A 23,289-nucleotide genomic window follows, 5' to 3' on the forward strand; every position below is an offset into this window, starting at 1 on the left:
TAATTCATTCACCGACTTGACCATAGCTTTTTCTCTTTGTATCACATGGCTAATACCACCCAAAGGGGAGGTTAATTTTACCAAAATGTAACCATTTTTACTACAAAGAGATTTCAGGTGAAGCACTGAGAAAAGGCCATTTCATTACAAAGATTTCAGACAAAATAATTTGGAATTCTTTTAATCTTGACCCGTCGGCTTAAAAAAAAAGTTAAGAAGCTTCCTATCTCAAGTGTTTAGGTATTTCCTTTAGCAACATTTTACCTGTTCTGAGGACCATCGCCAACCAAGTATTCAATAACTCTATCCACAACTCCTCTTTCTCGAGGAAGAATAGGTCTTGCTAAAGGAGGGCCTGGAGGATGAAGACCTAGGAAGACACGAACTATGTCAAAATTATTTTCAACTATGTTATTATATATAATCTGATATTTCACTGTGCATGCTAATGTAATAAAATAATTGCATCTACTTAATACACATGGCCACATTTCTTAGTCCACTAGGAAAGCTGTAAGGTTTTTAAACCCACAATAGTTGAAAGTTCCTCTTCTGCTTCTTTAGCTTATAATCTTATTAAATCACTCTACTTTTACACCTTGGAGACGTAATTAAATTTGTAATTTCTAAAGAACTTAAGGCATCAATGGTATTCAATGATTACTCACAAATAGAGGTTTTTTAAGCAAATAAAAACTCCTTATTGAGTTTTCTTCATATACTCTCAACTCTGCATATTCAACACTTCAAGTTTACACCAATAAATCTGGTAAAATCAATTACAACAGTAGAAGAACTAAAGATGTTACCAAAGAAGCACCCGCTGGTTTCTGTGTAATTACTATACCACATGAACATGCCCTCAGTGTGCATTCAGTCCACACATTAAACCTGTCTAGCCATTTGGCATTTTGGTAATCCCATGTTTAATGGAAAGTTGGATACTTTCAGATTTATGCTTAGTCAAAGAAGCCAGAAGGCCACTAAGACATCATTTTTCATATCCCATGTGTTTAACAAACTACTATCAAAATAAAACTCCATTAAGAACAGGTAACAGCAATAGTTGGTACCGCCTTTTTCACCTCTGTTTACACATGGCAGCTAAAGTAGACCAGTGGCACAAACTTGTCTTTCCACAAAGTTTTAAAACATCTAGTCTATTGTACAAGACCACTGCAAGCTGCCAATTTCTGTTTATGTAGCTTTGATTTCTTATATCTACCTTCCTTTCCAGCCTTAAAACAGAAGATGCTATGCATAATGAGCAAAACATGATTTAGTAAGACACTATGTCTGAATCATTCAGATGTGACTATTCAAATAATTTGAGTATCTGAAACTTCTTCCCAAGGCCCCCCGCCTGGCCAAGAGACATTTTACACAAGCACGGGAGGTATTAAGTTACAGTACTTTCAACAAACAGACACCAGACAGATAGTCTTGAATGTGAGACATTTATGAATTACATTCAAAGGCCACAAAAAAGGATGTCTGAGTAGGACAATGAACCAGTCCATTCAGAACTCTGAAACTGTAACAAAATGGTCAGTTTCAAGCCACCTGAAGACAAAATTATGAAACCTGACAAGTGAGACTCAGTTTAACCCAATGACAAAATTACTTCTAATAATGCAAAAGTCCTATTCAAGCTCAAGATAGTTAAGAAGGTTAGACAGAAAAAAATTCAACTAATGTTAGCAGGTTTCATACTGAGAAAAGCATATGGTAATCTGAAGCCATGCAAGAACTAAGTATATTTAATTTGTAGAAGTAAAATTCTCAAGGCGCAAAGAGTCACCAGTGTTTTCTCAGGGAAGAGGTTCTGGCTTGTAGCTATTCTAGCTATATCCAGTAAAAACATATACAAAAGGCATGGCTTAAAAGAAAGGCTTTTAGCGACTACAGATTCAGCCTACAATTCTCTTTTCAATTTGCTCTACGCTTCCAGTATTTTTCTGGGGAAGGTATGTTTCACAGAATCCCCCATAATGCCCAATAAACAAAGAGAAAGCTAAAGGGTAAAAAAAAAAACCCTAAATCCACTGTCTGAAGGTGCAAAAAAGGATTCTAAAAAAATCCAAATAAAGGACTACCAAGAGAGTAGAGTTTGTTAGCAAGTTGAATTAATTCAGAAGGACATTTAATTGAAAGATACCATGGAAAAAACAGTGGCTTCTTAGAAGACAGATTTAGCTTACTTGTAGCACCTTAGCTGGGGACAGCACCAGGACATGCACAGTCATCACTTCCGATGCAACCGATACTTTCATAAACACACACACAGAAGTAACAGGTACCTCTTAAGTAGAGTATACACAGGCAAAGACAACACAGCAAGTCTTACCATTTGATAAGCTGATCCAAGATGGGCTTTAAGTTTAAATACAGCATTAAATGTAACTGCCAGCAATTACCAGCTCAAGCCTTCTACCTTTTAACCTCCACAGACCCGAGCAACTAAGGAAAAAGAGTAACTTAGGGCAGAATGTGCTACATTGTGGTAAACCTCAAGCTGAATGCCACTACAGCTAACCTCCATCCTCTATGGCAAACATCAGAAACATTGTAGGAATCAAACATTTTCAGCAGTGCCCTCTGGAAGTGCGACACATAGAATGAGACTAATCTTGCCATTAAGGTTGCAACATTTCTAACAGCACAGCCTTTCAAAACACCTCTCCTCAATACTGGATAATTTACCTAAATGGACTGCCCTAATCTTTACAAGCACCATAAAATTTGATCAGAAAATACTGCAATTTACAACCCTTCAATAAGCACAAAAAAGTTTCATGCTCTACACAAATGTTTTTAAAATAATCCTCATTTTCACAAACAAGAGAACTGAATTCAGGAGATACCAATCAGTGAATGCATTCCCAAGTTATTCCTGTATTCTGTCAACAAGCAGGAACCCAGACTAAGAAAACCCTCACAGCAGCAAGGCAGAACAAATTCAGTGCAACACAAACTGGACCTAATGCTTCATTTTACAGATTCTGAAAAAGCTATCCAGAGAAGAGGTCAAGCCAAATGCATTTCCTAAAGCTTCACAAAAACCTGAAAGACCCAATACTTCCATTAAAAAAAGTGAATGGACAACGTCCTACATAGGTGTGAAGTAAAGATCTGGAGCACTGATACAATCTGCAATAAAATTAAAACTCTAGAATAATTTTGTGAATACCTGGCTAACACTCAAACATGTATTTAGCCCTATATTCAAAAGACCAAATTTTCGTGACCTGTGTATCACCAGTATATGAAAAGTTTCTAGAAGTTAATAAACAAGGTAAAAATTAAATAAAGTTACCTAGAATGAAACTTCGTAACACGCTCCAAGAACAACTTCAATTACCTGCCTACTAATAACTCAAACCAACCATCTTGGTTCTCATGCTGTTATGGACACCAGTAATTAATATAAACATCAAAAGCAATCATTGTAGAAAGACCGGTCATTTCTGCAAAGCTTGGCAAACTCTCAACTACCTGCTGGTTATTAATTTTCAAACATATGGGAGCTCTGTGGTAATATACGTTAAATTAATAATTCATTTTCATTATACTATATTTTGTAAAGGAGAATCAATCTTCTCTAAAGTAGAGATAATTAAGGCTATTCATATTTGTTGCAAGCCATGCATAAACTTAGATGCAATGATATTACTCTTATAGATACTGAATTTACATACTTTGCACTACAGCTACATGACTGAGATTTTATATGCCTGGAAGGTTTGCAGAAATTCAAGAGAAAACAGGGCTTCCACATTAACTGACAATTGCAGTGGCTTCCATTGCTTTCTACGACAAAATAACATGTTTGGTCAAAATACCAGTAATCAGTGGAAAAGAAATGTGCCTACAAAGCTTTATCACAAAAACTGCATTAAATATTTTAATTAACAGGCTTGGCAACTGTCCTTCCAAACAAGTCAATTTTTTTTCCCTTCTTCCTCTAAACCATTTCTGCAGTAAAGGCTGAATTTCATGCAGCTTATTCAATGTGCCTGAATCTTCCCCTAAGAATAAAACTATTATATAGCTGACATTATTTCATTATATAGCCAGCTTCTTAAACAAGAAGGAGCATGCGATTTTAAACTCATTAAGGAATTTTCAGTAAGCAGGTTTCAGTAAATGTGGTTTGTAACGAAATGACCAGTTCCTGGTGCAAGGAGCCGATTTCTGGTACTTCAAGATAATCAAGACTTACTAATAACTTGCCTTTACAGTTCACTTCAGGGATAAAAACAAATGTAGCAGTTTCATAACACAGGTAAACAATTACTAACAAAAAATAAGGGCTAATGGACTCTGCAGAAAAGTGAGAGATCACAACTTTTCATGACAAGTTTATTCCACTACACTAAACAATACGAACAGCCATTTTAACATTCAGCTGCCTAAGATCTTCCATTAAGAGACCAGGTGTCAATATATTATGTATAGTCCTACTTTTAGATTGTATCATGGAAGTTAGTAAGCAAGGACAAGCAGTTTGTAAGACTTAAGTAACTTAAAGTTAAAAATCAGGAACACAGGGCAGAGAAAAATATTCTTGATCACTGTATAAAGAGCAAAGAACTACTCCACATTACAGTGGTGCTCAGAAGATTCTTGGCAAGTTGCATCCCTTCTATTTTCAAGACAGCATTTCATCTCCTTTCTTGCCTTGTGATCCAACTTGCCAGACATCCTGCAACAAACGAAAGGCCTGGCACTAACCCATACACAGCTTTACCATCTATGAGGAGAATGAGAACAATGCCTCGCCCCAAAACTCTCAAATTTTGCTATCCCTCCTACAGAATTTAGTTCATTTTCTATTTAATTAAGTCCATCCCATCTGAACACCAAGCCAGAAATCAAGGGAAAAGTATTTTCAGGATATGAAACCAAATTTTAAGGAGCACTCATTTCTACCAGATTTCAACCTGTTGCTAAAGTTTTGACTCTTGTACCAAAATAACAATGCGATTTTAGAAGAATTCAGCTACAACAGACAACTTTTCTGGTTCATGTTCTATTTAATAAAGTCCATCCCATCTGAACACCAAGCCAGAAATCAAGGGAAAAGTATTTTCAGGATATGAAACCAAATTTTAAGGAGCACTCATTTCTACCAGATTTCAACCTGTTGCTAAAGTTTTGACTCTTGTACCAAAATAACAATGCGATTTTAGAAGAATTCAGCTACAACAGACAACTTTTCTGGTGTATTTGGTATTTTACACTTTAATCTATGAGTATAGATTGCATGACTATACCTCCTAGAGTAAAAATTTAAATAAATGTCAAGATGCATGTTAAAAAAATATGTGCAGGGTTTAGTGAGAAACATGAATGTATTCTGAAAGTGTTCTCCTCCGTACCTGATTTATATAAGTGTAGAGCTCTTCTAAACTAAGAACATAAAAAGGTATGCTATATTGTTGACTACAGAATACTGCAAAGTTTTATTGCCATTTAAACAAAGAAGCCATAACAGTTAAATGAGCTCAGGCAATAGGTTTCAGCATCAAAAGGTGCCAGCTGTAAAGAGTTATGGCTAATTGAATATGGAACTCCTGCTTAATCAGATAACTGCTCTGCTATTTACAAATGAAATGCCATTTCCATACTGTCTGAAAATGGCCTATTTTATTGGTAACCAGAGAAAACAATATAAACTGTAAATAACATTAAGTGCTCTGTTTACCCATTCCAGGCACTGAAGTAGCAGGGGATCCAGGGCGTCTTGGTAAAACATTTGACTGCAAGGATGGCACAACTGTTCTTTCTGGGGGTCCCCTCAGAGCTGATGTGTCTCTTTGCAGATTAGGAGATGCTGGAACCAGTGATTTTGGAGAGCCTTGTTTAGGAGTCGCAGGCAGGGGTGTAGAAGCATTTCTTTGAGCTGTGGTCCTCTGACGAATTTCTGACAAGAACATGTGCATACTGAATTTAACATCTAGCATTATAAGCAAGTGATTAGTAAAAGTACATTAATATCGTTATTCCAATCAGTAAATTACAGAGTCAAACAAAACCAGAAAGGTCCATAACTAAAGATCACCAGCTGCCTGGCTGAGCGTGCCATAGTATTCTGTGTCAGGTTTATTTCTATGTTTTAATAGCAATAATCATTAACTGTTAAATACTTAGGGGAAAATTCTTCTATAAGAAAATTAGCAGACACCTACCTTACGATTCTGTTCTTTAAGGCAGAATGCTGGAGATAGGAACAGCTAGATTCAAACCACAATGTACAGACAGAACTGACCACTGTTTTTACTCTATGGTTTAAACATGTTTCCAAGTATTTAGCTTTCCATGGGATCAAAAAAATATTCAGTCAATGTCTAAAATAGTCAGACTAAGTGCCCAGAGTTATTAAAAATTTTTCAGATTGGATAAATGAAACGATTCTAAAGCCAGAAGAAAATGTAATGCTCCATTCAGATCATATAGTTTCATTCCCTTTTTTCAGCAACCCTACCAACAAGCCACGTGCTTGAATTGTCACGAAGCAAGAACGAGCTCTGCTGGAACATGTCCTTACTTTTACCTCTTCTCACTCCACTATCAGAGTTACTATTAAATCGGTATTATGAAAAACTTAATAGGTTTCCTCAGTTGTTCTTACCTGAAGCCAGAGTTCTCATTAACACCAATGGGAATATCATCCCAGTAATATATTAAAGTTTGGATTTTATATTATTCATGCAAACCTGAAGTTCCATTATATTTATACGTGAGTTTGTTCCCCAAAACAAGCCAGGAACAGTGCTCATAAACAGCAGTCACTATCATCTATTTCTCATCCCATCTATACCTAATAACCTCTAGGAAGCCTTTGAAATACTTTGAAATACTTCTGCAACAAATCAAATTGAAATATAACCCTCACTTTAGGGCTGCCGACATTAACATGGTTAACAAGTGACAGCTTAGTCACTAAAAGGTACACCCCAAGAATGCCTACACCTAAGGCTATAGTACCCTACAGAGTTAGTATCTAGCACCCACATTAGTTTGAACAAGCTTGCTTGTCTTCCTTCACAGCAAATGGAATTTAACATTAGAATTGGACTTTAAATTCATCTCCCTGAGTTTCAAGATCAGAAAGATTTTATCTGCTGACTTTGTGTCAGGCTGGAAGAGTTTAAGGCCTTAGCAGGCAGTTTACAGGTCCACTGGCAACCAGCCACGGGGAGGTAGGTGTGCTGAAGTCCGAAGGAATGATCCCTGTCCCCGAAAGTACAATACTACTCACGCTAAGCTTTTGTATAGGCTGGAGGAGGCAGGGAGTGTGTGACATCAGCTTACACTAGCTAAAGAAAGAGTTGCTAACACTGGAGTACTAGGTCAAACATCAAAGTTCTGTTGGAAAATCGCCAACATCTAGTAGCATGAAATTGCAACATACATAGGCTATGTTCTTGCCTACTTATCTGTACAAATAAATAGGATTAATATGCACCAGAAGAAAAACTAAAAGACTCTTTGGTATCACCAGTTAGAAGACTACAACTGCACAAAGTCTTACTAAACATCCACCTAGTTCAGTTTCCTACAGAGCAGAACAAATTACTAGTTTTCCCCTGCCAGACCTTCATGTGCTTGACTGAATTACTTCACACAACTTTATTGTCCAAGTTAGATCACTCAATGAGTATGAAGATTCTGTATTTTAACTTGGTTTTAGCAAGTAAAGTTTGTCCCCTCACTAAACTGTTCAAAATCTGGAAACCAGGATAAATTGGTGAAGTAGTTGCAGAAATTCCTTTAAGGTTTCCTTGGTGACTTGTTTCTATTTTGAAAACTGCTCCTGTGTTGAAAGTTTTATTTTAATCAAGAATTCATTTATGATGAACCTCACTCACCACTAACATTTCTTTGAGAGCTTTTTGTGAGAGACCTTAGTAGTAACCTTTCAAGTCTAACTACACTAGAATAATTGCATCATCCTCTCCATGCCACCTGACCAACAGGCATGACTCATCTACAAACAATATATTGATTCTGCCCCATGATTTATTTATCCATATGTTCAAGCTTGTGTTATAGTTTCCAGTCATGTACTAGTTTCAAAAATCAAGCTAAAGGTATGCAATTTCTCAACTCTTCTCAGCTCCACAGATCTTCAAAAAAATGAGCGATAAATATGAAGCCTAACTCTACTTGTTCCAAGATCATTTTAAATATCTATAAAAAGACATTTTAATCCACTGCTAAGATTTTCTTCATTCTTTTTCATTACAAAGCCTGCTTTATTATGGTTTTACATATAAAATGCCAAAGATCATGACTATACTTTCTACAAGACATTTTACCACTGCTAAGATTTTCTTCATTCTTTTTCATTACAAAGCCTGCTTTATTATGGTTTTACATATAAAATGCCAAAGATCATGACTATACTTTCTACATATGGATGTTACTTCTACATTTTGAAGGCTATCTTCCTATACCATGTGGTTTAAGCACGTCAATTTTGGTTGCTTAACAGCTCTGAGTCTGTTTCAATAGGTCATGGATATATCCACATTCTGAGCCCATAATACACTATTCCTAAACAATTTCCATGCCACCTGCAAGAGCTTTGCCCCTTTTGCCTGTTCTTTCTGAAGGGTCATTTTTGGCAAGCCTCCTTTAAAAACACTTTCAATTTTTAAAAAGTTGTTGCTACTTTAATAACTCTTTCCCTTTATTTTTGTTCCTACAAAGATGTTGAGCCCAAGTACTTTACAGTCAGTATTAGAGAGATGTGCTTCAGTAGTTTTAGTCTCATTACAGAGGTAAGATAGTTTCCACAAAATGATACCAGGTTATTCACAAGGCTTTCCCCACCCCCACCCCTCAAAAGTTCATTTGGCTTTCACTCTATTCTTATTTCCTATTTAAGAGAACTTGCCAACACTCTGCTGCTCCCTAAGTAAGAGAAGTTACCAGAAGAACTTACATTATGAGAAAATGAGAAATGCTCTCCTTGGAGAGACCAACAGCCCATCCATGCCAGTATTTCATCTCTTAGAGTGGTTGTAGATGTTATTTAATGACAACACACAAACCTGAACGATTTCTGTTGCCTACACCTCTAATACCCCTCCCAGGATCCATAAACGCATTGTCAGGGACGTTAGAGAGTACAGCCCTATCTAATCATTTTAGTATCACATATGGACCCTGTTGCCTGTGAATTCCTCCAATTCCTTTTAAACCTGCTGCCTGCTTCCACAATAACAGCACTAATATTCTTCTACAGTAACTGGATGTGATGTATATACTTCTCAAATTGCCTTATGTTGAGATGCAATGTGTTAATAATGAGCCTCTTGCAAAGTTCCAGATTTCCATAATTCAAGATCTACAAGTTAGCTGAGTAACACGCCCGTCAGGTCTCAACACTAACACAATATACAGCTACTGCTGATGTAGTTTTAATGACGTTTTGTAATTTTCCAAGGTTTTTTCCTCCCTGAATGATTTTTGTGCATCTGCAAACCAACCATATGAAGACAGATAAATAACTTAAAAATAGAACTTTCATTCTTCAAGCACACTGGAGTCCAAATTCTGCAGTTACCAGCACTGAACAATACAGATACATAAGCAGACACATTACTTAACAGGGCTACTACTCACAACTGATGATCCAGTATGATCTCTTAAAGAATATTAAGATACTGCCAGCGGTGAGACAGCTGTATCTTTCATGTTTACAAGCATAACTATTTTATTTCTCACTCACTTCAAAACTCCTTGATTTTTGTAGAGAAGAATGCATCATTTTTAAAGAGCTAGAGCACAATGCAGATCAATATATAGTTCACATAACTTGTTGGCTTTAGGGGCAAAGACCAAACAAGAATTGTCTTTCTTCCTACTCGTGCCTGTACCCATCCCACAGCTTGCAACCATCTGTTATTGCATTATTTTTAATTCAGGTCATGGAGTGATCTCATTTACAATACAGCCCTGCTAACAGTTCTATTAGCACAATGAAGGGAGCAGGTATCCACAACAGGATATTGTTGATAAATATTTATTCCACTGCCAATATATACTTACCCTTTTTTTTCATATGGTCAAAGTACTGAATAACTATATGCTCATTAACTCTACCCCTCAAAACATTTCTGAATAGATAAAATTGCACTTAAGTTTTCAAATTCCTTTCCTTCTGGATTTCCAGGTGCTTTCTTATGCCAAACTCAAGATTCACCTGAATCATCTGTTAAAATTACAATTATTTAAGAAGTGCATGTCACAATCACAAAAACTGCAAAAAGAGCTAAATGCATATGAAAATTGGGGCACTACCAGTTGTTTTTCTGAGAACCAGCTATCATGTAATGCTGACTAAATCTTTGTACTAATTACCATAATGCACAAGTTTCCATTTCAGCTGGTAAGTCAAAAACACACCAACTAACCTTTCATCAGCTGACTCGTACACAACATTGTCCAATCTGCTTACACATTGGTCATTATTTACCCTCTTTTCAAAAAGACTCAATTACAGAGCTCAAGATAATGAGTTCTGCTGCCTCGCTAGTTTGTGTCCAAAGTGAGCAAAGAAAAGATCAAGGAAGCTTTAATGTTAACTTGTTAACAGATATTTTAGTATTCCATATCACTAATTCTACCACATATTGCATACACCAAATTACACCACAACCACATTAAGGCATCATCTAGTTACAGTAAGTTATATACTGCACAGAACAGAAGCTAATATTTGTTTTGGGCAGATATTATTCAGTGTGAATAGCAATACGCTAGTAGTTTTTTGATAGCTAAAGACTGAAGTAATTACTGCACATACCAAGAACAAGTTATTTAGAAAATAAGTCTCCACAATTTCAGAAGCTAAAGCCAAACACAACATGTCCCTCCTGAACTATAATGCATCTACAAAATACAATAGTCTGAATATCCACTTTTACATGGACAAAAAGCAGCACCAATTCTAAATTCAATGTGTTAGAGAACAGATTGGAAAAAAAAAAAGAAAAAAGGAAGTTGTGCTGTATACAAACAAAGTTATATAGAATCATAGAATCATTTAGGTTGGAAAAGACCCTTAAGATCATCAAATCCAACCGTAAACCATGATAACTTACAAAATTTGTTTTCCAAAATCCAACCGTAAACCATGATAACTTAGAAAATTTGTTTTCCAAAATCCTTTCCAAGTCTAAACTGCACTTTTATTCAGGACAAAGTAGATTGCTTACCTTAATGTGGATGCACCCAAAGTAGTTGAATGTTTGAATCAGAAGTGTACTTTATATTTTCTCAATTGTGTCCCCACAGAGTTCTCTGGTCCACACCACAACACAGTCTCAGAGAGCAGCACTTTCAGTTTAGTTTCATTTGAGAAGAATGTAAGATGCCCTCCACCAGGCCCATGAGACCAGTTTAGAGCTAGCCCTAAATAAAAACCCCTAAACATATACAGTGTAGGCAAACTCCTCAGCAACAACTGTTTCACTCTACAAATCTACTCCTATTATACCACACTTACTAATGTAGACCACAGCCTGTAGTGGCTGGCTTTCAGAAATACTTCTAACTCTCTCAGAACCTCTCCCTCATAGCCCTTCTATTAACAGTCAAGTCAAAATCAACACAACATGCCATATGCTGTATCTAACTAACCTGCTTTTGACTAACTCAGAACCCTGGATCAAAAGTACACGCACTGTGCTTTGTAAACCCATACACACACAAGGCTAGTTAACTAACAGAGACTGAGCAACTCACTTGTCACTATCACTACTTACACAGCCTGGGCAGAGTGGAAGAGAACAATCCTATAATTCCTTAGGAGTTTCAAAAATGCTGGTGATATCTCTTAATAAAGCCAGGGTGACTAAAGACTTCTCATCGTCTATTTAATTTATATCTCGTTATCTCTAGATCTCTACATCGAAACACACATTTCCAGGCAGTTTCATCCCCTGGTCAGCATTACTTGCACTCTACAAACAGATCTGTCACCCTACTTCTGGAGTGATTTCTAACATATCTCAAGAAGAAGGATGAATATAAAGAGTTAAAAAAAAAACCACATAGACTACCTAAACATTACAGGTATGTCAGAAAATTCTTGGCAACCACCCATGAGCTGTATTAGGACAGAGAACAGAACAGGATGTCAGGATGGCCCTTCAGCCTTAAAAAACTATGAATGCCGCAGAAATGGAATGATGGGAGAGACAGGTAAGGAGCAAACTTGAGAAAAAGCTGTTGTGCCTAGGAACCAGAAGAAATAAAAGCTTTACTGCTAACGTACTTCACTGCAACTACTCACTGTCAATGTCAGCAAGTAAGAATGGGCTAAAAATGTTTTCACAACAATTTGAAGCTAAGCAAGAAGAACAAAACAGTGGATTTGACCATGCAGCTTATAAACACCTTTGTTAGTAAATCCAGGTGCTCCACACCCATCAAAACCAGCACTCCCAAGAGCAAAAAATGACAAATAAAAGTTTGGTTACTCACAAGAATTAGACACAAAGTTGACAATTCTAATATATGCTCTCTAAAGCAAGGTTTATTTTATGGAAAATTATGCACATCAGATTCTGCAGTTTACTTTGAGCACCAGCCTCTACAGGTCTAAGTTGGTTATAACAGCAAATTAGTACTCACACTTTGAGACAGATCTTTGTAGGTATCTTCAGTATTATAACACAAGTTGCCCTTTATACTGTGTTAATACTAGCATTTTCAGTTTAACTACAGCATTTTATACTCAATTTTAAGAAAACCTTAACTGTAGTTTGCTTGCATAAATATCTCTTTTTTTAATTTACAGTCCACATTTTTAATGCAAACATTCTACTGGAAGAAGAATGGGGGGAGAGATCTTTCCAGACTTGAAACCTGTGTGTGCAATCTAGAAACAAGGCTTCCTTGAAATGCATGCAAGTTTTTTATATTTCTTTTATTATTTTATTCAACAGCACCTTTAAATGGAACATCATAAACTAGTAAGAACTGTCCATTCTTTGCATCTAGAAAATACCTGATTTCTGCACTAGCTTTGTGGAATCTCTCCATCCACCATATAAAAGTAGTTTAAGCACTGCATTAGGAAATGTCTAACTAGCCAGAAATAGAAACAGAATTGAAAACTACATCAATGAACATTACACAAGATTTGAAAGCACCTTAGCATTCTAGAAAAATTGCAAGTATGCCACAAGAAGTTAATTTTCATTCTGCTTTAGCATCAAGCAGCATTAAACATCCTGCTGTCTAGAAGAGCATCAGCCTTTAGTAATAGATTCCCTGTCTGAAAAATACAGAACAGTAATGGGCATAGTCTAATAAACAGTCTATTAACTCTAAATAAAGGTCAATTGATCTACAAATTTTATCACAGACAGACTTCTAGAGTGGAAATTGCTATGAAAGACGAGTATCTATGCTAAAGAGCAGCCATTTTACAGGGCTATTACCTTGTCCAGGTCTTGGGGTTGCAGATGTTCCAGTAGATGGCAGTTCAGCCTCCTGCCAATTAATTATAAATAACATTATCTGAATGTTCAGCTCCACGGTATCTTTCATATTAAATCAGTATCAATACAAGATTCTTACCTTTGCACTTGATTCTGGATCAAACCTTTCAAGGATTAATTTAGCAGTCTTGTACGTTTCCTTCTCCATTACTTCCTCAAGCTGGAAACAAAAGGTTCTGCACATCAATACAGAATTCTTCAAAGTATTTCCCCCCCCACCATTCTCCCATCTACAAGCAACTTATTAATGTTACCAAAAGGTGAAGCTCAGTCCAATGAACCAGTAGCGTGTTCAGATACCTGCGGATTTGCTGTATTCACTGGAAATGAAATTTTGCTTTCAAAAATAGTTTCTAAACTCTAATGGGCTACTTGTATTTAACAGCTTTATTGCACGGAAACACCAAATATTGCTAATTGTTTACATATAATGAGGAGAATAATTACATGCACCAACTTCAATAATGGAATGTGCAAAAATCTATCAGCCATCATTATTGGAAGTTATTAGACATGACAAGCGAATGACAGGCAATTCCTTAGATTTATTTCCTCATAGCACTTAATGCTATTAATTTAAGGAAGGTCGTTAGCCAAATGCTTTACAGAATAAAGTCTCTGTGCCAATTAACTGCTGTCAGCATCGATTTTAGATTATTTATTAGCAGAAGCAATTAGCTTGCTGCAAATGCTGCGAAAACTCACTAACTAGAGAACAGCCATGGAATTTGCTCAAATGACTTTAAAGGCTGGATCTCCATCTTTACAGTGATTCAAAGTGCTTTTCAAAAAAAGGGAACATGTTAAGAATTTAAATAAAAAAATTTACTGAGAACTATGCATACTTTAGGGAGTGTAATTAAAGCACTTCATTATTATAGCGTTTTATTTACAATGCACTCAAGCGGCTTTATAGCTAATACATGGGCTTAATTAAAAAAGTAATCACTAGTAAAGTATCATTTTAGTGGTTAACAGCCAACGTCAGAAGAAGCTTAACTTTAAAACGGAGATAGTTGAAGTTATGACAAATAGCTAATATGTATAGAAGTTATAATGCATTTTACAGTATCTTAAGCAGACCTTTTCTCCTAGATATGCTGACTAATGGCCATGTTCAGCTAAAAGTGGGGGGTTTGTTTGTTCTTAAGTTTGCTGTTGGCATAAACTGCAAAACTGAAAAGGTCAGTGGTCAAAAAAACTAAGTTTCCTCAAACTCATTTATCACTGCTAAAATAACAAATGGTACACGTTAACATGACTTTTACACCATTATTTAGCTAGTGAGAAACTAAAGTTTCAGCCATTCTGCGTATACAGACCTTGTAGGTGTTTTACCTTTAGACAGACCTCAGAATTACAGAGACCTCAGAAGCTAAATAAAATTCACCCAATTTAATGGATATACAGTATCCATTTAACAGCTCACTCCTACACGCACTACCAGAAGTTTAAGGCAAGGAATATGACCCAGGCGGTTAATTAAGGACTGCTGAAACAAAAGGGAGTGAAGAAGGAAGTAAAAATCAATTTCCTAAACTTGTATTTCAGCAGGACTTTGGAGTTAACCCACTAACTTCGTAAAACAAATGCCACACAGTGCAATAAGATCAGAATTAAGGGTCTAATAGGAAAAATAAAGTATTTATTGCTTATAAAAGTGAAAACCATAAGGCAGACCTTTATATGAAGGGGTAAGGTTAGCGAGGTGAAGCTGCAAAGCGGGGAAGTGATAACAGTCAGTGTCAATATCTGGCCCCCAAATCAAAATAAAAAATCCCTAGTCACTTTACATCAATGAACATAATGCATGCAATTGTCTTTATAGCCACACAGGAAAATGAGAAATAACCTTCTGCAGGACAAAGTGACCTTTAGGAAGAGAGAAAACAGAATGCTCCACCATCACTTGACACTTTCCTTATCTAACACACTTCTTGCTATAGCAGTATTAGATAGGATGGTAGTTATTTGTGGATATAGAAGTTTTGCAAAAACAGTAACATTTTGAAATGGAAAAATTTAGCTCTTGCCACAAAATTCAGATGTCAAAGTTATTCTTCACATTATATAGTTATTGGATAATTCAACAAGTTACTCTTCATATTTTGAAATTCATATATAGCTTTATAGTTCTAGTAAAGCTGAATCTGAACAAGAATTCAGTTTCACAACTGACTCTGCAAATTCCTTGAAAATATATAGAAATTGTCAAGATTTCTATAAGCACACTCACAGTTCTCATGGTTTCACTTCTAGGATGTATTTTTCTGAAATCAATTGAAATTTGACTGACAATACCAAGTAAGGAATCAAACAGGTCAAAGTTTACTTACTCTTTGAGCAAATTAGTCTAATTACTAGAAGCAAATAAGGGCCTGTGTAAAATTTAAATACTATCTCTACATTTGCATAGCAGAGGAAACTGGCTTGTGCACTGCCACAGCAAGCTCATTTGTAAATGCAACTCAACATACTGACTTCTGGATTATTCACCATCCTGAAGGATAACCTTGGAAAGGTTAACCTAGTGCTGAGCACTGGCTCACTAACACAGCAAATTGCTCAACACCTCCTGCTCTTTTTCTATAATATACTCTTCTCTGAGATCCAAAACTCTTCCCACAAAAACATTGTCTACTTTCTGCCAAGGGCTAAATCATAGTTTATTATTGTCAAGCTTAAATGCTGAGTAACCAGGATCACAAGTAAAGTCTCTATGAAAGTTAATACCAGCCTAATCATGGATTTTTCAAACTTATTTCATGGAATGAACCACATCTTAATAAAGAAGCATGGTCATGTTATTATGCAATGCATGCAATTATTCTCTCCTATGAATAATTGCATGGATGGCCTCCTTTCCAACTGGCAACCAAACAGAATTCCTGTGGCAGCGACATCAGTTGCCTATATTTAAAAGTAATACGAGTAATGTATTTTAAGCTTCTTGTAAATGCGATTTAGCAACTGGAAGTCTGAAGTATTGGCACAGTGCAAACTACTTATTCGCCATACTACCATGTGAGTTCTTAAATTGAATTACTTGGTATGTTCAAATCCAACTATGGAGAGGTATTCCTTTATGTTCACACAAAGCCACAAGATGCATTTCAGTCTACCATGTAAGATATGCAAGTACACATAGCAAAAGTTTCCTTAAAATAGGAAATAAATCATTTAAGCCACAATAATCAAGTATACTCTGGATAGATCCATGCAAACAGTAAAACAACCAAAGTAACTGTTTTGTGTGAACACTGCATGAAAGAAATACTGATGATCAAACGAGGTAAATATGATTTTTAACCATATTTTAAGCTTCCAATTGCACATTTGCAGTACTCTAGCATATATTGGGTAGACAAGACTGGGCTTTTACAACAATCAACTCCTAGCAGAGTTTTTGTCACATACTGAAGGTTATCAAAATATCTACAGTTTTCTATGCCTGGAAGGTTGAAGGTATAAAGTTCATTAAACAGTAGTTATTTTAAATAACAAAATTCATATGCTGCATTTTTTTTCCATTATTAACATAACTGCAAGGCAGCCTTGAAATCAGACTTCTTTTTCTTGGAAAATTAACAGATGCAACTTTCTAAATTCTTACCTCAAATGGCTAGAAAGTCTGTCCAAGTCTAATATTACACTCAGCCTACTATACAGAATAGCTGAGCAAACTTCAGCAAAGTTTAATTCTAACATTAGCAAAGTAATTACTATCCTATCTTCAAAACTCTGTCCTCAGGCTAAGAATTATCCCATCTTTAAGACTTGCTGCTCCAGGTAGTCTCCACTAATTCCCTCTTGTAGCAGCTTAATACATGTCCTGTGCCCTTGCTTTAATGTGCTTAACCCTCTGAACTTGCTCATCTATATACATTCAGGCTTAAGGGCTGACATCCTCATTAACTGAGAACTCTTAAGGCCAAAATTACAGCTACACAATCACAAACACAACCAGAGTATCCCTTACGATGAAGGAAGGAAAAAAGTTGTATCTTGAAGTAGTGCCTTAATTATAGCTAATGAACTTAATCCCTACCCCCAATCCATAAAGAAATACTCAATGTATTTTAAAGCATTCACTAGGAAAAAAGTAGTGTAGAGAGTCAGTTCTGTGGAAAATAAGCGTTACACAAACTTTGAGTTGAAGTACAGGATAGGCAATATTAATGAGCATTTCCAGATGAAGTATCTATTTTTGTGTTTGTCAGGTATTTTACCCACACGAATATCCACGTGATTGTGCCACCAAAGACTGAAGCCTTTGGAACAGAACTGAAGTTCTATTGAGCAGCTCATTGCACAGCCGCCAGGGCATTATATCTAGTAGATGAGGAGCTTACTCTGTTATAGGTATCCTTCAGCATGTAAGTAATGTCACCAAGGAAAAGGTGGACCACACGCCAGTAAAACACAAGTACTGTAACATTTTTCAAAAGGACAATTGTCTTCAATGTAAGTTTTCTCCAGCAATCGGGTAGCTGAGCTGCGATGAAGTAAAAAACTATAGCTGTTGTGGCAGGCTGACAGTGCCTAGACAACCATTTGCATTACAAATAAACAGGAAATACATAATTTACTTATCCCAGATACTTTGAGGATCACAATGTAAATATCTTAGTAACTAATCCTATTTGCAAACTCAGTAGCAAATCAGAATCCAACAGGGGAAAAAAAAATCCTCTCCCTCACCCCTTCCCATTATTTTACTTGGTAAAGGTTTTTGTTTTGTTTTACTAAAAAGTAGGTGTTGCTACAGTTATTCATAGCCACAGATAGTCCTAAGGAAGTTAATCCAAAACAAAACCAAACCTGAATATTATCAAAACCAAATTACGAGTGTTTTTATCTAAAATACAAATTATATTCTGTCTCATTACCTGCATCCACTTTCAGCTCATTTCAACATGCTAGGTTTCATGTATGATGATCTAATTTTAATGCTTAATTGAATACCTTTAAATTATGATGAAACTCCCGAGTCAATCTTCTGAGTAAAAAATACCAACACCGCGCTGATTCAAGAGGTTGCAATAAGTCTTCTGTTTCTGGTTCCTTGCTAGGAACCAGGCACCCACAAGATCAGGAGGTAATCATGGACTTTTTATTCCCCTCAGATTGAAAAACAGCTGAGTTACAGGTTATTGGACTCCCAGAACTCTGTTTTACTAATCCTATTTATAAGTTTGTCTTTAATGATTAAAGCTTGACATGCATATACACTAATGGCAATTTATATTTCCAGGTTTAAATTCTCCATAGTTACACTATAATTTCTATATTGTTCACAAAGTATTTGTGCAGTTTAATTTTTAACTACTGCCTGCTCTTCTACAATGTTGTTTTGATTTTTTGCATATGCAAAATACACATTTACATCTTGTTTCAACAGCATCAATGCGCAAAGTAAAAAACTCTCCCCATTATAAACCAGCTTTTTCCTGACTAATCTTTTATTCAATGCCTTTTCTCTAAAGTGCTTCTCACACACAAAAATTCAGCATTACTAGTTCTTTTAGAATAAATATGAATATCTTCATGATTACAGAAAAATAAATTTAAACTGAAATACTTTACATTTAAGACTCCAAAAGCTGTTGTTCTCCATTGTGCTTTTTCTGTTCCAAGAACTTTCCCTCCAAAATTACCCAATGACTAAGTAAATTGGAAATATTAACTAATTTCAGTTAAGCAATTTTCGCAAAATGAAATTAAAAACATGGTTGTCATACTCATTTATTTTGTTCCCAGAAAACGTAAGCCTCTCCAACCAAAGGATACTTCCCTTTAATAGATTCCTTAATATAAAGATTAGCAGATATAAATATTAGCAAATCCTCTTTACCAAAGGACAATGACATAATTACGTTACAGGTTATCATTTTTACATCTACATTTTAAAAGTGATAAAAAAAAGAGTGGAAGATCAGTGAAATCTGTTTCCCCTGTAAAGGCCATATAATACCAGACTCTTACCTGACTCCTTTTTGGTAGCATTGTTGTGGGATTTCTATTAATTTAGCTAGCATGGCAAAATCCAGAAGGCATGAGATTAACACTTTGGGAAACTCATTAACAATAAAGCCGCATAATACAACTTTTGGAGTTTTTTGGGAGAGGAGGGGCTGTTTTCTTGGGGGGTGGGGTGGTGTTTGGTTTTTGGGGGGGGTTTTGTGATTTGGTGGTGGTGGTTTTTAAGTTTTGCATTGCAAGGGAGGAGATCAAGCCAACAACATAGGTAAACAGAGAACTTCCTTATGGAATGATTAAGTAGAGAAGAAACAGCTTTCAGCATTACAAACTTCACAAAGAGTGCAAATTACCCAAGACTTGGAATCTTTTCCATCCTAAGTTTGTCTTACTGAGATTAAGTGTTGATCCAGTTGAAGCAAATACCTGGTGTAGACCAGTTTTATACTGTTCACTCATCCACACAGCTCACAAAATAAATGACCTCAAGACAACTGATAGGATTGATATATGACAAGATAAATTTTTAGAGGAAAGAATGTAATGGAAGAAATATGTAGTACAAAAATAAGATGGAGGATGATGGGAAATAAGTGGTGATGCATTTAAGATATAAACAATAATCTGTTATTTGATGAAAAAGTGAATTCAGACAAGATAGAAGTCCTTTTTGCTATTCATGATCAAGACATTAAGTGAGAGAGTAACTATTAAAGATATAGTTGCATTCTACGTTCTTAGATTGGTGCAACATCTAACACTTTTTATAATCTTAAAGTAAAAGTAGTCAGCAATGAGTAGGTTAAAGCATACATTTTCCTTTTCTGACAAAACGGAATCACTTTACATAGATCTAGCAACACTAAAACAGGTTTAAGTTAAACTACAAGGAGACAATTTATTCTCATATGCAAGCAGTCCTTTGTAATATTGGGGTAAGGAAAAACTTGTGCGGTACCAGAAAGTGTATGAAAACAGGGGAATGGTAATAGTTTCACCTCCCTCCCTCCGCCCTTCATCTATATATTACAATCAAACTCAACTTGTAGAGATGCAAAAACACTTTAGTGGACCGTAACAACTAGCTTTTCTTCAAGTTTTACTTACTATTTTTTTCTTTTGAGATTTTAAATCTTCCAGCGCATCATCTAAAAGAAGGACATCATACATTAGTTTTCAAATATAAATAAGAGATACTTTCAGCACACTCTAAACATTGACTTCGCCCTGTGAGATCAGGAAAAATTATGCACTGACCACTACCAACTCTACAACATTAGTAAACTTTGCATAAAATAAAGTTTTTATGTGAAAATAAATCATTTTACATCCTGAAACTGCTTATAAATTATAGCCCACTGTTATCACTTTATAGTTGTAACTATTAAAAAGTTTTATGTACCATTTCGTCGTCAAGCAAACCAATTCTAGCCAAAGCCAGTGCCCTGCTTTGACCTACATTAAAATTGGTACAAAAATGGACTAAATACACTTAACTTCATGAGTCAAACTACAGAAAAAAAGCTTAAGGTCTAAGTATTAATATATCTATTCGAGTAACAGATTTACTGGCTTCAGTATTTCACATAAGCCTCTTAACGCATGCTAGTTTCAAATGCCAGGTCAATTCTGAGCTTCAAATCTCAATCTATTTCATCCTTTCAGGACTTTCAGACTACAACAAAACCCCCAGTTTTGTAAGAAAAGCTACCAGAAGGTCATTTTACTACTGAATGTTAAGAGACTCTGTTGCAACTAGTAGGCACAGCACATAACCTCTCTAAAAGGAAGGGAAAGAAGAAAGGTTAAATGCACATGGGATTTTCCTTTAAGTCAATGCTTGCAGCCTGGCACTCATGGGAAACTCACTGTAATAAACCATCACCTAATATAAAAGATATTCTCTTGATAAATCCATTTTCTACTACCTTCTTCACAGCAAGAAGAGTCTAACAAAAAACTTTACAACTTTTTCCCCTTCTCAGCTCTACTGGACACCAGCAGTTCACTTCTTATGAGACATACCTATTTTTAGCCATTTTTCAGTTTTCAAAAAAAAGAAAAAGCTTCACAGAACTACAAGAAAAAAACGAAAGCCACCAAACTAAATACATAATTTTTTTGTATCTTTATTTATATATATTCAAGTATGCTACACACACTTTTTAAAGTTACTTCAGGAACACTACTGGTACTTGAAATTAAGGGAACACATAATTACTTGAGCTTTTCCAGAATGTAGAAACCCATTTTGACAGAATAAACCACTTTATTAAGTGTACAAAATACTAAAACTGGGCATGTACATATTTGAAAGTTTATGCAATGAAAGGGTAACTACAACATTCCCTTATTATTTAAGACAAATGGGACATGGAACAAGACCATATTTAGCACTGGGCTGGACCATAGAAGAGAGACAATTCCAGGAATTGTGTATCTTCAAATTAATAAGGTACTCCCTCCACCAGATTTTTACATTTATATTAGAACACAGCCTCTCATGTAGCCCCACAGAGATTAACACCTTGAAATGTACTGCAATGTAGTATGGTACCATGCAGCCAAACAAATAGCACAATATGGTCAGCTGTTAACAGTTACTCAAGAAACAGAAGCTGCTTTCGGTACATCTTCAAGCATAGCCTCCCACAACACAATGCAAGTAGTTTAAAGTGTGGGCATTTGTTTCTGACCACTTTACCGCCTGTGTTCAACAAGAACCTCATGAAACACCTGCCCCTCCAAACGTGGCCAAATGGCAATTACTGCAAAGTGCTCTCAAGAAACCAATATATCTTATCTTAATTAAACCTACAGAAAAAAAAATTCATACTAGAGAAGTCAATACCTGCAAGATACCTCATTATTTTCACCACACTTAGGACAGATCAGCCTAAATCTTCCTCAACAGTTGTTTGCCTGACCAGTCTTAAAAGCTGTAATTCCGTAATCTTTCTACATTACCTTTCCTAGTGTTTCACTAGGCATTTTCCTCATTTGGGGCACGGTTCCCAAAACTGGTGTATGCTGGTTATCCAGCACAGAGCTTTACAGTATTAAATAATCACCTCTGGTGACTCAATGTGTTATATTAACTCATCCCAGAATAAAAGGCTAGTTTTGAGTCACTCAGTTGCCAGTTTGCTCCCTCAGCTACATTTTCTCCTGCCTTACTGCTGTAACTCTTGCACTGCGCATTTGATTTCTCTTTTCCAAATATAGGACTTGTATCTTTGAGGTAAAACACTTCATTTTTACCCAATCTCTGGAACAATGCAGAAATAATTCCTTTTGGCATGTTCTACCATCTACTAAAACCCTTTATACACAGGTTCCACAAAAGCACTAGACTTGCATGTATACTAAAAACAGCAATATTTAAGTAAACTAGAAAAACATACATACATTTTTTTCTTATCCAGCCATGAAATGCAAATATATATTCGCCTTAGAAATGAATCACACAGCACCACAGAATATATGGACAATTTTATTTCTACAGAAAAAAAATGTATGTCCTATGCTTGCATATCAAATGCAAACATTAAGTTTAAGAAAAATTCCAAAAGTGATGTTTAACTCATAAGCTGTCACAAATTAAATACATCATGTTGTTCTGCAAGTCATAAAACATAGTGCAACACTGAGGTTTTCCTGTATTATTGCTCGCATCACCATGAGATATTGTTACAGGCTGGACTGCTTTTAAAGAAAGCCTCAAATGAATTCTAACTACTGCAGACAAGTGCCACAGATGCAGTTTTTAAATTTTGCATTAGAATGA

General features: G+C 35.8%; 1 protein-coding gene across 3 annotated transcripts in view; it reads right to left on the minus strand.

The window, feature by feature from the left end:
* Positions 1-23,289, minus strand: part of LNPK (lunapark, ER junction formation factor) — a 44,808-nt gene that overhangs the window by 9,884 nt on the left and 11,635 nt on the right. For all 3 annotated transcript variants that reach the window (XM_009278597.2, XM_019471897.1, XM_009278596.2), the window contains exons 6-10: positions 20,610-20,650; positions 13,603-13,683; positions 13,464-13,515; positions 5,708-5,926; positions 265-370 (exon numbers count right to left, since the gene is read on the minus strand). In XM_009278597.2, coding sequence (XP_009276872.1) covers positions 265-370; positions 5,708-5,926; positions 13,464-13,515; positions 13,603-13,683; positions 20,610-20,650 — 499 coding nt within the window. The remainder of the gene's footprint in view (positions 1-264; positions 371-5,707; positions 5,927-13,463; positions 13,516-13,602; positions 13,684-20,609; positions 20,651-23,289) is intronic.

This window comes from Aptenodytes forsteri, unplaced genomic scaffold, assembly GCF_000699145.1.
Source record: "Aptenodytes forsteri isolate BGI_AS27 unplaced genomic scaffold, ASM69914v1 Scaffold257, whole genome shotgun sequence".
NCBI lineage: Eukaryota > Metazoa > Chordata > Aves > Sphenisciformes > Spheniscidae > Aptenodytes > Aptenodytes forsteri.